This window comes from Pseudoliparis swirei, chromosome 12, assembly GCF_029220125.1.
Source record: "Pseudoliparis swirei isolate HS2019 ecotype Mariana Trench chromosome 12, NWPU_hadal_v1, whole genome shotgun sequence".
In the NCBI taxonomy this organism is placed as follows: domain Eukaryota; kingdom Metazoa; phylum Chordata; class Actinopteri; order Perciformes; family Liparidae; genus Pseudoliparis; species Pseudoliparis swirei.
The window spans coordinates 1255573-1273072 of NC_079399.1; the positions used below are offsets into that span (position 1 = coordinate 1255573).

At 47.7% G+C, this 17500-nt stretch overlaps 1 protein-coding gene across 1 annotated transcript in view; it reads left to right on the plus strand.

Annotated features, from left to right (window-relative positions):
* The window catches only part of LOC130202978 (neuromedin-B receptor-like), a 25296-nt gene extending 16484 nt beyond the window's left edge, over window positions 1–8812 (plus strand). The window contains exons 8-9 of the mRNA XM_056428876.1: window positions 1638–1876; window positions 8561–8812. Of these exons, the coding sequence (XP_056284851.1) occupies window positions 1638–1876; window positions 8561–8723 (402 nt within the window). The 3' untranslated portion in view covers window positions 8724–8812. The remainder of the gene's footprint in view (window positions 1–1637; window positions 1877–8560) is intronic.
* Window positions 8813–17500: the final 8688 nt, after the last annotated feature.

A 17500-nucleotide genomic window follows, 5' to 3' on the forward strand; every position in this document is an offset into this window, starting at 1 on the left:
AAGTCTAACACGACTGGAGTTTGCACGGATAGGAACCAGAACTAAAACCCCCTTACAAAGAATGATGGACACTGAGCACCGACCAATAACTGAGCAACCAGCGAGGGCTCCGACAAACTCTCCCACACGTAGAGCTGTGCTTTCTGATGGACCACCCAGACGAGGAGAATCCACTCCCAGACGTGAAATAGCTCAGAGCATCGATCTCACCAACATCATACAGAGACAGACGGACTTGACGGACCTGCTCGTGATACAGCAGAAAGAAGCTAAACTGCCAAGAAGGGAAGTGTTGGTGTTTGACGGCGATCCTCTAACTTTCAGGCCATTCATGAAGGCTTTTGAGCACAACATCGAGGACAAGACCAAGAGCAACGAGGATCGACTGTACTTCCTGGAGCAGTATACGGCTGGACAGCCAAAGGAACTCGTCCAAAGCTGCTTTCACATGAACGCCACCACTGGTTACCAGGAAGCAAAGCGCCTACTTAAATATCACTTTGGCGATGAATTCAAAATCATATCTGCATACGTCGAAAGGGCCTTGAACTGGAACCAAATACGCACAGATGATGGAAAAACACTTCATAGCTACGCCCTCTATCTGAGAGGCTGTGGTAATGCAGTTCAGGACCTACCATACATGTCAGAGCTGGACTCACCATCCAACATGAAAAGACTTGTTTTCAAACTTCCATTTAAGCTTCGAGAGAAATGGCGATCTGCTGTATGTGACATCACTGAAAGAACACAGCAGAGACCTACGTTCCATGATCTGGTTCTGTTTATGGAAAGGCAGGTCAGAATCATTCAAGATCCCGTCTTCGGGGATCTACAGGACCCAGCCGGAAGCACGAGTGGGAGAATATCCAGACGAGACGTCCAGTATAACAGACCTAGCAGCAAGAAAAGCTTTGCTCCGACTGTTGTACCCAAGACAGAAACCTACCAGAACACTAAGGCACAGGAGAGGGCAGACAGGCCAGAGGGCATCCGGACAGCCATGGACGCCTTCGTCAAGCCTTGTGCTTTCTGTAGAGGAGATCATGTGATGGAAACATGTGAACGAATAACAAAGATTCCCCATGAGGAGACAGTCGAGCTGCTAAAGAAAAATGGACTCTGCTTTGCCTGCTTGATCAAAGGTCATATGAGCAAAGAATGCAAGAAACGTCTCACGTGTCGTTCCTGTGAGGAGAAACACCCCACTGTCTTGCATATCGAGAACTTTACTCCAGGAAACACCAAGCCAGCAGCTAAGCAGGTTCCAGACACCAGGAGCAACTACATGGCTAAAGTTTCATCGGCAGCACAAGTTGCTATGCCGGCAGGTGTGTTTTGTTTGAGAGCGGAAGGGAAATTGTTTTTAACTGCAGGCAGAAGCGTATTATTATTTATTTTCTGTTAAAGAGTTTTACTTCATTTTCTGTGATACAATAAAATAGCCTAAAGTGACACAAGGAATACTGCGCGTTAATCCACTGACCGCCTCTACACATGCACACACACACACACACAGACATACACACCTCCTCCAGCTGACTCCTCCCCTTCCAGTTGACTCCTCCCCTCCCAGCTGACCCCTCCTCCCTCCCAGCTGACTCCCCCCTCCAGCTGACTCCTCCCCTCTCCTCCAGATGGACACCAGGAAGCGGCTGGCTAAGATCGTGCTGGTGTTCGTGGGCCTGTTCGCCGTGTGCTGGTTCCCCAACCAGGTGCTGTACCTGTACCGGTCCTTCCACTACCAGGACCCGGACCTGTCCCTGGCCCACCTGGTGCTGGGCCTGCTGGCCCGCGTGCTCAGCTTCTCCTCCTCCTGCGCCAACCCCTACGCCCTGTACCTGCTGAGCCACAGCTTCAGGCGCCACTTCAACAGGTCCGTGCTCTGGCCTCTCTCCTAGCTCCTCGCTCCTCTCTCCTCGCTCCTCTCTCCTAGCTCCTCTCTCCTAGCTCCTCCCTCCTCTCTCCTAGCTCCTCCCTCCTATTTTTATTTATTTTATTTGTTTTATTTAGAGAATAAGGGACAGTGCATATTGGTTGACAGTACAATGTACATGTAAATATGCCAGATTATAGCCGGGAGGCTAGTTTCCATCTGTAGTCCCTTGGCAGGTTGATGTAGTTTAAGAATACAAGCAGAGTGAAATGGAAAGCACACATCACTTCACACGTAATGACAGTACAGCAATACAAAAGAAGAAAAGAAGATTAATAAAAAGGTGCATTTAGGACATTTGGATACCGTGCGGATTAACTCTAATGGTCACAGGGCTGATGAAGTCTGAGCCGTGCCTTCAGGTGGCCTTTGAAGGTGACTAGGCTGGGGCTTTCCCTTATAGAAGGAGGTAGGCTGTTCCACAACATGCATCCTTTGAAGGTGACCAGGCTGGGGCTTTCCCTTATAGAAGGAGGTAGGCTGTTCCACATCATGCATCCTTTGAAGGTGACCAGGGCTTTCCCTTATAGAAGGAGGTAGGCTGTTCCACACCATGCATCCTTTGAAGGTGACCAGGCTGGGGCTTTCCCTTATAGAAGGAGGTAGGCTGTTCCACACCATGCATCCTTTGAAGGTGACCAGGCTGGGGCTTTCCCTTATAGAAGGAGGTCGGCTGTTCCACATCATGCATCCTTTGAAGGACAGCACATTTTGCCCAAACAGGGTTTTTCTAAACGGAACCTCACAGTCCCTGTTTGTGACAGCTCTGGTGGACAGAGTGGAGTTAATAGATCGATGTTTGATAAAGGTTTTAAGGGGGGGTAGCGCTAGGCCATTTAGTATTTTGTAAATCAAACAGGCCGAAGTGAATTTTCTAAAGTTATTAAAACTTAACATGTTGTATTTGGTTAAAATATAGCAATGATGATACTTAAAAGGTTTTTTATCCAGTATTTTCAATGCTTTTTTATAGAGTAGTTCGACCGGTTTAATAATTATTGAGCTTGGTTAAGCAGTAACTCACATGTGAAAGTATCATAGAATGTAAAAACAGCAAAGCGGCATTAGTCGATAGAGAGTTTCTTATTTGTTTGAAATTATGTATATGGAAATTTATGGTTTTCGACATCATTTTAACATGGCTCCTAAAGGAGAGTGTGGAATCAAGCATAATGCCTAAGTATTTGAACTCATTAACAACATTCAGTTTCTCAGTTCCCAAAAACACATTAGAATGTGCAACAGTTGAGGATTGCTTAGAAAAGAACATACACACTGTTTTTTTCGTGTTCAATGAGAGACAGGACCTGGTGAGCCAGCCTTGAATATGACTCAGAGCAGTAGAGAGCACTCGTGCTGCCTCCTCACTATTTTTGGCCACCGTAAAAATGACCGTGTCATCAGCATACAGCTGAACATCCACATTGAAGCGAGAGTCAGGGAAGTCATTAATATAAAGAGAGAATAAAATGGGCGCCAGTATGGATCCTTGGGGGACCCCTACTGGACAGCCCAGGTAAGAGGAGCTGACACCATCAACCACAGTACATTGTTCTCTATGGGATAAATAAGATCCAAACCATTTGATGGCTTGATCAGAGAAGTTAAAGCCTAACAGTTTGCTTAGTAGCACATCATGGTTAACTGTATCGAACGCTCTTTTTAAATCTAAAAATACAGCACCTACGCAGCTCTTCTTATCTAATAAACTTTTAAATTTCTCCATGAGCGTAACCAGTGCAGATTCCGTGGAATGATGCGGTCGAAAACCAAACTGCATGGGGTGCAGGGGGGTTTGACCATTATTAAGGAATTATATTATTTGTTTAGCGATCCATTTTTCTATAATTTTAGAGATGCTAGGCAAAATACTAATTGGTCTGTAGTTGTTCATATCGGAGCTATCACCCGATTTGAACACAGGGATAACTGAGGCCATCTTCCATGCTCCAGGAACCATCGAGTGTCGAATCGATAGGTTCACTAGGTGCATGATTGGGGGTGCCAGCGCCTCCTTGTGTGATTTTAAAAAGCTGGTGTCGAGACCATGGATATCCTTGGCTTTAGAGTTGTTCAAAGCATTAATAATATTAATGACTTCTGTCACAGTGATTTCTTGAATACAAAATGTTATCAGTGAATTGTCTGCAGCTCTATTTCCCGGACTATCAGAGCACACGGGTGAAATGAACTGTTTAGATATATCTTCAATAGATTTAATAAAAAAGGAGTTTAATTCCTGTGCCAGAATAACGGGGTCCCGCACCAGCTGATTGTCAACTCTTAGTTCTAGGCCTTTATTATCCTGCTTATGTTGTTTCCCTGTTAGCTTGTTTATATTCTGCCAGATTGTTTTACTGTTCCCCCTAGCATTTTCAATAATTTTTATAAAAAAATCTGCTTTGGCCTTTCGCAGCTCCAGTGTAACTTTGTTTCTGGTAGCTGTGAAAATATGTCTGTCTGTACTTAACCCTGATTTTATGGATTTTTTGAGAGCCATATCCCTTCGCTTCATTAAGTGTACACAATCTGGGTTGAGCCAGGGAAGGGTGGTTTTATTCCTCCTACGGCTCCCTTGTCTGGAGAAAGGGAAATTACCCCCTTGATTTGAGAGAGGAAAGAGTCGCTGCAGATATCTGCATTTTCACATTTATGAAGATCATCCCAATTGATGTCTTTTAAGGCTTTTCTAGATTTTGTTGTTGGTTTTTGGGGATTATTCTAGTATTAGGTCGATTACTAGGGTACTAGAAAAAGAGTTTTCAAAACGTTTTTTGTTAAGTTTTCTAGAAAAAAAAATTGCATTATGATCCGAGAGTCCCGTCAATAAGTTATGGGTTTTGGTGACTCTCTCGGGTTTGTTAGTGAAGACTAGGTCAATTCTAGTTTGTGAGCGGTGTGTGATTCTGGTGGGTCGCTCTATTATCTGGGTGAAGTTGAAATACTCCGTTATAAGTTTAAGATTTTTTCTCTCCTTTTTATCGTCCCAGTTTACATTAAAATCTCCAAACAACAGAATTTCTTTTTTATGATTACACGAATTAAGAAGTGCTTTAAGGTGATCATAAAATTCAGCTTTAGCTGAGGGAGCACGATAGATGCAGATAGCAGTTAGAGACATTTCATTTGAAAGAAAGATGTTAACACCAATACCTTCCAATATGTTGCCACCAGGCCACACCATCTGGTTACATCTCAGGTTATTTTTTACATAGAACAAAACCCCCCCCTCCTTTCCCATGAACCCTATCTTTCCTGAAGGTCTTGTATTCGGGGAGTGTTATCGCAGCTTCGGGTGAGGAGCTGGATAGCCACGTTTCGGATAGTCCCATAAAATCAATGTTCGAATTATTTAAAAGATGTTCCAGCTGCTCCCGTTTTGGGACCATGCTGCGGACATTTAAATGGCCCCCAAGTAAGCCTCTTTTACACAATGGGTCCCAGATTGTTCTTGCATGATTTTAGGTCTGGAAAATATGCAGAGATCGGTGTCTTTTTAATATGGGGTTTCTGACCTTAGCTGTGTTGGTATGCGGAGCCGAGGGTAGCATTGCTACTGCGTTGGTGGTGGCCGTGGAGAGAGCCGCTGTCGCGATGGTGGTAGCCGGGGTTAGCATCCCTGCCGCGCTGGTGGTAGCCGGGGTTAGCATCCCTGCCGCGCTGGTGGTGGAGAGATCCGCTGTCGCGATGGTGGTAGCCGGGGTTAGCATCACTGCCGGGTTGGTGGTGGAGAGAGCCGCTGTCGCGATGGTGGTAGCCGGGGTTAGCATCCCTGCCGTGCTTGTAGTGGCCGTGGGTGGCGGATAGCCGGCAGCCAGTAGCGGTGTTAGCGGGAAGGTACATGCTAACGGAGGCCATGGCGGTAGTAACTGTGGTGGTGTTAGCCACATTATTCGGTTGCCTAGTGTGACCGGTTGTATCGCTGGCCATGGCGGCGTTGCCTGTAGTAGCGATGTGATTTCCAGAACCTGCGGGCCAGGATTAACCTCAACGTCGCCGGCCAGTAGCAATATAAATGCAAGATACAACAGTCTGAGAGTCTTAGAGTCTTAGAGTCTTACTGGGTGGGAAGGTTTTCTCCCGAATCGCGGAAGGAATTCTGGCTCGTTCATTGTTTAGAAAACAAGTGTACAGGAGATGCTGGTTTCCCCATAACAGAGAGGAAGCAAAGTTGCATTGAAAGCGCTGTCGTGTCGATATTAAAAGCACACATCATATAAAAACAGAACACGGTATCCAACTATGAGTTAAAGCTTGTTTGTTAGTGGATTAAGTTACTTTAGTCGACACGCGCAGCACCTCCTCGCCGCGCGTGTGTGCGGCAGCCATCTTAGATCCAATCAAAAACAGCTGCACAGCTGGTTGATGAACCAGAAGAGTTTATTTTGGCAACAGCAGCTCCTCTCTCCTCTCTCCTAGCTCCTCCCTCCTCTCTCCTAGCTCCTCTCTCCTAGCTCCTCCCTCCTCTCTCCTCTCTCCTAGCTCCTCTCTCCTAGCTCCTCCCTCCTCTCTCCTAGCTCCTCTCTCCTAGCTCCTCCCTCCTCTCTCCTCTCTCCTCTCTCCTAGCTCCTCTCTCCTCTCCCAGCTCCTCCTAGCCCTCCTCCTAGCTCTCTCCTCCTCTCCTAGCTCCTCCTCCTCTCCAGCTCCTCCCTCCTCTCTCCCAGCTCCTCTCCCAGCTCCTCTCTCTCCTCCTCCTCCTCTCTCCTCTCTCCTAGCTCCTCTCTCCTAGCTCCTCCCCTCCTCCCTCAGCTCCTCCTCCTCCTCAGCCCCTCCTCTCCTAGCTCCTCCTCTCTCCTAGCTCCTCCCTCCTCTCTCCTAGCCCCTCTCCAGCTCCTCCTCCTCTCCCAGCTCCTAGCTCCTCCAGCTCCTCTCCTAGCTCTCTCTCCTCCTCTCTCCTTCCTCTCCCTCTCCTCCTCTCCTAGCTCCTCCTCTCTCCTCTCCTAGCTCCTCTCTCCTAGCCCTCCCTCCTAGCTCCTCTCTCCTCCTAGCTCCTCCCTCATCTCTCCGAGCTCATCTCTCCTCTCTCCTCGAGACTTATGCGATTAATTAAAATGTAATTAAAAATGTTTTGCAGCCGACGATGTTATGGATTAATTTGCCTGATGCTAAATAAATATATAAACATATTTATATTTATAAAGCCCTTCATGACATGTGACACTCGTTTTAAGAGGTGTATTTATTCCTGCTGCAGAGGGGAGGGAGGAGAGAGGAGAGGGAGGAGGAGAGAGGAGGAAGAGAGAGGAGGGAGGAGGAGAGGAGGGAGGAGGAGGAGAGAGGAGAGGAGGAAGGGAGAAGAGAGGAGGAGAGGAGGAGAGAGGAGGAAGGAGAGAGGAGGAGGAGAGGGGAGGGGGGAAGGAGGAGGAGAGGAAGGAAGCGAGAGGAGGGAGGAGAGAGGGGAGAGGAAGGAGGAGAGGGGAGGGAGGAGAGAGGAGAGAGGAAGAGAGAGGAGGGAGGAGGAGAGGGAGGAGAGGGAGGAGGAGGAGGGAGGGGGGAGGAAGGGAGGAGGAGAGGGGAGGGAGGAAGGAGGAGGAGAGGAGGAGGAGAGGGGAGGGAGGAGGAGAGGAGGAGGAGGAGGAGGAGGGAGGAGGAGGAGAGAGAGACAGGAGGAGGGAGGAGGAGGAGGAGGGAGGAGGGAGGAGGAGGAACAGAGGAGACACAGGAGGAACAGGACAGAGAGGAGAAAGACTCAAAGAGGAGGCCTCCCAGGAGGAAGGACTCAGCTGGTCCTGGTTCACCCCTCTGTGCTGCTGGTCTCGTGTTGCCATGGCAACACGTGAAGCTCCAGCTGCTGGTTTATTATTCATGAGTCTGAGCCGCAGGATTTATGAAATAAGTCAAATACATCAAATCATGGAACGACTCGTCCTGCTACTGCATCTGTTCACCATGGTAACCATGGAGACAAACTCACGAAGCTCCGCCCACCACGTCAATAAAATAATAGAATTATGCAATAAAAACCTTGATTGACTGTTGGCAGCAACAGGATGCATTGTGGGCCGTCGCTCGTCTTCACTTGTTTACAAATTCCTTATTTAACATGTTGGAGAGCACGTCAACATGTTAGGCTTGACTTGGTCTTATTATTATTGTTATTATGATTAATATCAATATTATTGTTATTATCATTATTATCAATATCATTATTATTAGTAGTAGTATTATTATTATTGTTATTATTATCAATTTCATTAGTATTATTATTAGTAGTAGTAGTATTGTTATTTTTAATATCATAATTATTATTGTTATCATTATTAATATCATTATTATTGTTATTAACATTATTATTATGATTATCATTATTATTCCTATTGTTATTATTATAATTACTATCATTATTATTGTTATTATTGTTATTACTATTGTTATTATGAATAAGGTGTATTAATGTGTTGTTGAGCAGCAGGACTCCGTCTCAGATGTTCTAGTGAATCATATTTATTGACTTAAGCAGATCTCCTCCTCCTCCTGCTCTGCTCCTCCTCCTCCTCCTGCTCCTCCCCCTCCTGCTCCTCCTCCTCCTCCTCCCTCCCTCCTCCTGCTCCTCCCCCTCTTCCTCCTCCTCCTCCCTCCCTCCTGCTCTCCCTTCTCCTCCTTCTCCTCCTCCTCCTCCTCCAGTCAGCTGCGATGCATTCAGGGACCCCGCCTTGAGCGTCAGGCCAGCTACATGCAGAGCACCTCCCACATCCGCCTCACCTCTATCAGGAAGACCACGCCCACCACCGCCATCATCGCTTCGGCGGACAATGGCAACTCCAGCAGACCGGAAGTGGCTCTGTGAGGTGGGCGGGGCCAGTCTGCAGACTGGGAGGAGCTTAGAGGACCTCCTCCCAGCTGCTCCTTTCACACCAGCTTCTTCATCTTCAACGTGGAAACCAAACTAAAAAGAGTGAAATATACGTATATATATACATATTTATATATGTGTATATATATATATGTATATATACACATATATACATATTTATATATGTATATATATATAAATACGTGTATATATATATGTATTTATATATATAAATACGTGTATATATATATATACATAAACATATATACTTATTTATATATAAATGTGTATTTGTATATATTTATATATATATGTGTATATTTACATATTTATACATACATATATATATACATGTATTTATATACATATATATATTAATATGTTTATGTATATACATGTATATATATATGTATTTATGTATATTTGCAAACTGTTGCAAACCGTATCAGCCGCTCGAATTGACGAGTGTTTCTGCAACAGGAAGTGACGGCGCGGCTCGGAGGTTAAAAGTTGTTTTTGTGATGATGTCATTCCTCCATGTTCTCATGTCCACTAAGTGTTGAGACGGGAGGACCTGGTGGAGCAGCATGCGAGGCTCCTCCCCCTCATGTTACTTGTCTGTGTTGAGCTTAATAAAATGTCCCATGCAGCGCACACCGGCTGAGGCGTCACGCCACACAGTGAGTGGGCGTCGGCTCTTCTTCTGGTCTCATGGAGACGTGAACAGGTGGACGGCGGTCAGGACGTCGTCATGGTGATGTCACGCCACATCAACGTGACTGATATGAAATCATTGGGTCAGAGAGCTGGAGAGAGAGGGAGGAGTCCACCGCGTTTCTCAATGTGCGTACTTGTGTGTACTTTCCTCTCCTCGTGTACTTCTCTGTACTTGTGTGTACTTTCCTCTCGTGTACTTTCCTCTCCTTGTGTACTTCTCTGTACTTGTGTGTACTTTCCTCTCCTTGTGTACTTCTCTGTACTTGTGTGTACTTTCCTCTCCTCGTGTACTTCTCTGTACTTGTGTGTACTTTCCTCTCCTCGTGTACTTTCCTCTCCTCGTGTACTTCTCTGTACTTGTGTGTACTTTCCTCTCGTGTACTTCTCTGTACTTGTGTGTACTTTCCTCTCCTCGTGTACTTTCCTCTCCTCGTGTACTTCTCTGTACTTGTGTGTACTTTCCTCTCCTCGTGTCTCGTCATCAGTCTCTGAGGACATGTTCACATTCAAAGTTCTCTTCTCTCAAAGCACGGTCAAAACACCCAGATGTGACTTGATCCTCCCACTTTACCCAGAATGCATCAGAGGAGACTTGTGGGTACTCTGGCCAGCCGATATCCCAGAATGCATTTCACCAGCAACCGGAAACAATAGCGGAGGAGAAAATAAACTACTGACAGATGACTTTTAATAAATACTGTAGTTGAGTGAGGAATGTCATGTTATGATGTTTTGTTTATTTGACTAAAACATAATTTACAGTGAATAATTAGAGTAAAACTCAGGAGCAAGAACAGCTGATGACGTCATCAAGTCAGCTGGGCCAATCCAGAAAGACCGTCCTCTCCTCCTCTCCTCCTCAGACAGAGAACAGAGAAGAGAGAGAACAGAGAAAACAGAGAAGAGAGAAAACAGAGAAGAGAGAATAGAGAAAACAGAACAGAGAAGAGAGAAAACAGAGAACAGAGAGAACAGAGAACAGAGAACAGAGAGAACAGAGAACAGAGAAAACAGAGAACAGAGAGAACAGAGAGAACACAGAACAGAGAGAACACAGAACAGAGAACAGAGAGAACACAGAACAGAGAACAGAGAACAGAGAACAGAGAGAACAGAGAACAGAGAACACAGAGAACAGAGAGAACACAGAACAGAGAACAGAGAACAGAGAGAACACAGAACAGAGAGAACAGAGAGAACAGAGAACAGAGAACAGAGAACAGAGAACAGAGAGAACACAGAACAGAGAGAACAGAGAACAGAGAGAACAGAGAGAACAGAGAACAGAGAACAGAGAGAACAGAGAACAGAGAACAGAGAACAGAGAGAACAGAGAACAGAGAGAACAGAGAGAACAGAGAACAGAGAACAGAGAGAACACAGAACAGAGAGAACACAGAACAGAGAGAACAGAGAACAGAGAGAACAGAGAGAACAGAGAACAGAGAGAACACAGAACAGAGAACAGAGAACACAGAACAGAGAGAACAGAGAACAGAGAGAACAGAGAACACAGAACAGAGAACAGAGAGAACAAAGAACAGAGAACAGAGAGAACAGAGAACAGAGAACAGAGAACAGAGAACAGAGAACAGAGAGAACAGAGAACAGAGAGAACAGAGAACAGAGAACAGAGAGAACACAGAACAGAGAACAGAGAGAACAGAGAACAGAGAGAACACAGAACAGAGAACAGAGAACAGAGAGAACAGAACAGAGAACAGAGAACACAGAACAGAGAACAGAGAACACAGAGAACAGAGAGAACAGAGAACAGAGAGAACAGAGAACAGAGAACAGAGAACAGAGAGAACAGAGAACAGAGAGAACAGAGAGAACAGAGAACAGAGAGAACACAGAACAGAGAACAGAGAACAAAGAACAGAGAGAACACAGAACAGAGAGAACAGAGAACAGAGAACAGAGAACAGAGAACAGAGAGAACAGAGAACAGAACAGAGAACAGAGAACAGAGAACAAAGAACAGAGAACAGAGAGAACAGAGAACAGAGAACACAGAACAGAGAGAACACAGAACAGAGAACAAAGAACAGAGAACACAGAACAGAGAGAACAGAGAACAGAGAACAGAGAGAACACAGAACAGAGAACAGAGAACAGAGAACAAAGAACAGAGAACAGAGAGAACAGAGAGAACAGAGAGAACAGAACAGAGAACAGAGAGAACACAGAACACAGAGAAGAGAGAGAACAGAACAGAGAGAAAACAGAGAGAACAGAGAACAGAGAGAACAGAGAACACAGAACAGAGAACAGAGAACAGAGAACACAGAACAGAGAACAGAGAACAGAGAACAGAGAACAGAGAGAACACAGAACAGAGAACAGAGAACAAAGAACAGTGAACAGAGAAGAGAGAACAGAACAGAGAGAACAGAGAACAGAGAACAAAGATAACAGAAAACAGAGAGAACAGAGAACACAGAACAGAGAACACAGAACAGAGAACAGAGAGAACAGAGAGAACAGAGAACAGAGAGAACAGAGAACAGAGAACATAGAACACAGAACAGAGAACAAAGAACACAGAACAGAGAACACAGAACAGAGAACACAGAACAGAGAACAAAGAACAGAGAACAGTGAACAGAGAGAACAGAACAGAGAACACAGAACAGAGAACAGAGAGAACACTGAACAGAGAACAGAGAACAGAGAACACAGAGAACAGAACACAGAACACAGAACAGAGAAGAGAGAGAACAGAACACAGAACAGAGAACAGAGAACACAGAACAGAGAACACAGAGAACAGAGAGAACAGAGAACAGAGAACAGAGAACAGAGAACAGAGAGAACAGAGAACAGAGAACAGAGAGAACAGAGAACAGAGAGAACAGAGAGAACAGAGAACAGAGAACAGAACAGAGAACAGAGAACAGAGAGAACACAGAACAGAGAACAGAGAGAACACAGAACAGAGAACAGAGAGAACACAGAACAGAGAACAGAGAGAACAGAGAACACAGAACAGAGAGAACACAGAACAGAGAACAGAGAACAGAGAACAGAGAACAGAGAACAGAGAGAACAGAGAGAACAGAGAGAACAGAGAACAGAGAGAAGAGAGAACAGAGAGAACAGAGAACAGAGAAGAGAGAACAGAGAACAGAGAACAGAGAACAGAGAACAGAGAACAGAGAACACAGAACAGAGAGAGAACAGAACAGAGAGAACACAGAACACAGAGAAGAGAGAGAACAGAACAGAGAACAGAGAGAACAGAGAACACAGAACAGAGAGAACAGAGAACATAGAACAGAGAGAACACAGAACAGAGAACAGAGAACAAAGAACAGTGAACAGAGAGCAGAGAGAACAGAGAACAGATAACAGAGAACAGAGAACAGAGAACAGAGAACAGAGAGAACAGAGAGAACAGAGAACAGAGAAGAGAGAACAGAGAACAGAGAACAGAGAGAACAGAACAGAGAAGAGAGAACAGAGAACAGAGAAGAGAGAAGAGAGAACAGAGAGAACACAGAACAGAGAACAAAGAACAGAGAGAACAGAGAACACAGAACAGAGAACAGAACAGAGAACAGAGAACAGTGAACAGAGAGAACAGAGAACAGAGAGAACAGAGAGAACAGAGAACAGAGAACAGAGAGAACACAGAACAGAGAACAGAGAGAACAGAGAGAACACAGAACAGAGAGAACACAGAACAGAGAACAGAGAACAGAGAGAACAGAGAGAACAGAGAACAGAGAACAGAGAACAGAGAGAACAGAGAACAGAGAACAGAGAGAACAGAGAACAGAGAACAGAGAACAGAGAGAACAGAGAGAACACAGAACAGAGAACAGAGAGAACACAGAACAGAGAACACAGAACAGAGAACAAAGAACAGAGAACACAGAACAGAGAGAACAGAGAACAGAGAGAACACAGAACAGAGAACAGAGAACAAAGAGAACAGAGAACAGATAACAGAGAACAGAGAGAACAGAGAACAGAGAGAACAGAGAGAACAGAGAGAACAGAGAGAACACAGAACAGAGAACAGAGAACAGAGAGAACACAGAACAGAGAACACAGAGAACAGAGAGAACAGAGAGAACAGAACATAGATCAGTTATATTTAACTGGTCGAGTCTTATCGGCCAATCACAAGCTCTCTCTGTTCTGCTTAGCAACGGTTTCATTTATGCTTTGACTCTTTGAAACATGTTGTTACAACGAGCACACACAACAACAAGAAAACAACAACAAGAAAACAACAACAACCTGTGTTCAGATGCACACGGGACCCTGAGCGCTGTGTTCAGGTGCACACGGGACCCTGAGCGTTGTGTTCAGGTGCACACGGGACCCTGAGCGTTGTGTTCAGGTGCACACGGGACCCTGAGCGCTGTGTTCAGGTGCACACGGGACCCTGAGCGCTGTGTTCAGGTGCACACGGGACCCTGAGCGTTGTGTTCAGGTGCACACGGGACCCTGAGCGCTGTGTTCAGGTGCACACAGGACCCTGAGCGCTGTGTTCAGGTGCACACGGGACCCTGAGCGTTGTGTTCAGGTGCACACGGGACCCTGGGCGTTGTGTTCAGGTGCACACGGGACCCTGAGCGTTGTGTTCAGGTGCACACGGGACCCTGAGCGTTGTGTTCAGGTGCACACGGGACCCTGAGCGCTGTGTTCAGGTGCACACGGGACCCTGAGCGTTGTGTTCAGGTGCACACGGGACCCTGAGCGTTGTGTTCAGGTGCACACGGGACCCTGAGCGTTGTGTTCAGGTGCACACGGGACCCTGAGCGCTGTGTTCAGGTGCACACGGGACCCTGAGCGCTGCAGGAACCTGGTGGCTGGAGGTGAAGCGGTGATCTCTCAGGAGGTGCAACGTGACACCTGTTGGTGCTGTGGAGGTGAAGGAGGAGTCCTCCAGGGGGTGAATATGAAGCAGGAGGCGCAGGAGGCGCAGGAGGCGCAGCCGGCAGCGTGAATATGAATCCACGCCGACGGCTTGAAGGTCGCGGCCTGGAGACCAGAGGACGGGAACATGGAAAGGTCTCAGCTCCCCGGGGCGAGGAGGAGGAGGCGCTCCAAGGAGAGGAGGAGGCGCTCATACGTGAGGAGAAGGCGCTCCAAGGAGAGGAGGAGGCGCTCCAAGGAGAGGAGGAGGCGCTCCAACGAGAGGAGGAGGCGCTCCAAGCAGAGGAGGAGGCACTCCAAGCAGAGGAGGAGGCGCTCATACGTGAGGAGAAGGCGCTCCAAGGAGAGGAGGAGGCGCTCCAAGGAGAGGAGGAGGCGCTCCAAGGAGAGGAGGAGGCGCTCATACGTGAGGAGGAGGCGCTCCAACGAGAGGAGGAGGCGCTCCAACGAGAGGAGGAGGCGCTCCAAGCAGAGGAGGAGGCGCTCCAAGCAGAGGAGGCGCTCATACGTGAGGAGGAGGCGCTCCAACGAGAGGAGGAGGCGCTCCAACGAGAGGAGGAGGCGCTCCAACGAGAGGAGGAGGCGCTCCAAGCAGAGGAGGAGGCGCTCCAAGCAGAGGAGGAGGCGCTCATACGTGAGGAGGAGGCGCTCCAACGAGAGGAGGAGGCGCTCCAACGAGAGGAGGAGGCGCTCCAACGAGAGGAGGAGGCGCTCCAACGTGAGGAGGAGGCGCTCATACGTGAGGAGGAGGCGCTCAAAGGAGAGGAGTCACTGAAACACTGAAACACGCTCACAGCCTCGTCAGAGAAGACAGAGACACCATGTCTCACAGGAAGCAAGTTCTATGTTTCTATGTTTCTATGTTTCTATGTTTCTCCACGAATATGAACATAACACATTTATATTTTGACTGAGGCGTCTGCAGAGACGTCCTGTTGATGAGCTGTAACGACGAGTTGCTATGACACACACACACATACACACACAGTCTCACACACACAGTCACACACACACAGTCACACACACAGTCACACACACATACACACACACAGTCACACACACAGTCACACACACACAGTCACACACACATACACACACAGTCTCACACACACAGTCACACACACACAGTCACACACACAGTCACACACAGTCACACACACAGTCACACACACAGTCACACACACACACACAGTCACACACACAGTCACACACACACAGTCACACACAGTCACACACACACAGTCACACACACATACACACACACAGTCACACACACAGTCACACACACATACACACACACACACACAGTCACACACACAGTCACACACACACAGTCACACACACAGTCACACACACTCACACACAGTCACACACACAGTCACACACACATACACACACACACACAGTCACACACACACACACACACACAGTCACACACACGGTCACACACACACAGTCACACACACGGTCACACACACTCACGCAATGAATCATTCATCGATGAGTGTCTCTTCCTCCTCTTCTATTTAATTGGTCCTCCTCGTCTCCCTCGTTAAGGCCCGTTAGCTGACGTCGTCTGACGGCCAATCAGAAGCTTTGTGACGCAGCGCAGTCCAAATATGAGTTGATGGACTGGGACAGGAAGCCCCCTGAGGAGGGTCTGGAGGCCTGGGTCTCATCACGGGGTGGGGGGGGAGAGTGTGTGTGTGAGAGTGTATGAGTGTGTGTGTGTGTGTGTGTGTGTGTGTGTGAGTGAGTGAGTGTGTGTGTGTGTGTGAGTGTGTGTGTGAGTGTGTGAGTGTGCTCCTCCTCGTGGGGCCAATTATGAGTTCTCCTGCCCCCTTGTGGCCGAACAACAAACAGCAAGGGACATTTTGAGTGTTTATCCTCGACCTGCCGCCCGAGGAGCTGAGGAGCCGAGAAGCTGAGGAGCTGAGGAGCTGAGGAGATGAGGAGCTGAGGAGCCGAGAAGCTGAGGAGCTGAGGAGATGAGGAGATGAGGAGCTGAGAAGCTGAGGAGCCGAGGAGATGAGGAGATGAGGAGCCGCTCTGGTTCCTTCTCTCCCAGCTGCAGAGCTTCAGCTCTTCTCTCAACACGACCTTCTGCTCCTCAACCTTCATCACGCCGACTGGCTGAGTGAAGAGGGGCCCAGCTGGAGGTCGTGCGCCTCCTTCAAGGCCTCCCACGATGTCGAGGAGGTCGATGTCCAGGAGGTCGATGACGAGGAGGTCGATGTCCAGGAGGTCGATGTCCAGGAGGTCGATGACGAGGAGGTCGATGACGAGGAGGTCGATGTCCAGGAGGTCGATGTCCAGGAGGTCGATGACGAGGAGGTCGATGTCCAGGAGGTCGATGACGAGGAGGTCGATGTCCAGGAGGTCGATGACGAGGAGGTCGATGTCCAGGAGGTCGATGTCCAGGAGGTCGATGACGAGGAGGTCGATGTCCAGGAGGTCGATGTCCGGGAGGTCGATGTCCGGGAGGTCGATGTCCGGGAGGTCGATGTCGGGGAGGTCGATGTCCAGGAGGTCGATGTCCAGGAGGTCGATGTCCGGGAGGTCGATGTCGAGGAGGTCGATGTCCAGGAGGTCGATGTCGAGGAGTTTGATGTCGAGGAGGTCGATGTCGAGGAGGTCGATGTCCAGGAGGTCGATGTCGAGGAGTTTGATGTCGAGGAGTTCGATGTCGAGGAGGTCGATGTCGAGGAGGTCGATGTCGAGGAGGTCGATGTCGAGGAGGTCCACAGAGCGACACGATGCGTCACCCGAGGATTAACCACTCTCTACGGCTGTTGGCGTGAACCCGTTGTGACCGATATGCACCCAGCGGGGGGCTCACTTCCACACGCCACCAGCAGGGAGCCGCTGCTAACTCTGGTCAAGAAGCTCAGTGTTGACTCAACTCACCGTGACACGAAGTCTGTTTACTCTTATTAACAGGGTCAAACCTAAAGGTCGGAAAACACGGAGGACTCAACAAGCAGCTAACACCTCGCTGTCTCCTGACGTTGTTGCGTCACGTTGTTACGTTACGTTGTTACGTTACGTTGTTACGTTGTTGCGTTACGTTGTTGCGTTACGTTGTTGCGTTACGTTGTTACGTTACGTTGTTACGTTACGTTGTTACGTTGTTACGTTACGTTGTTACGTTACGTTGTTAC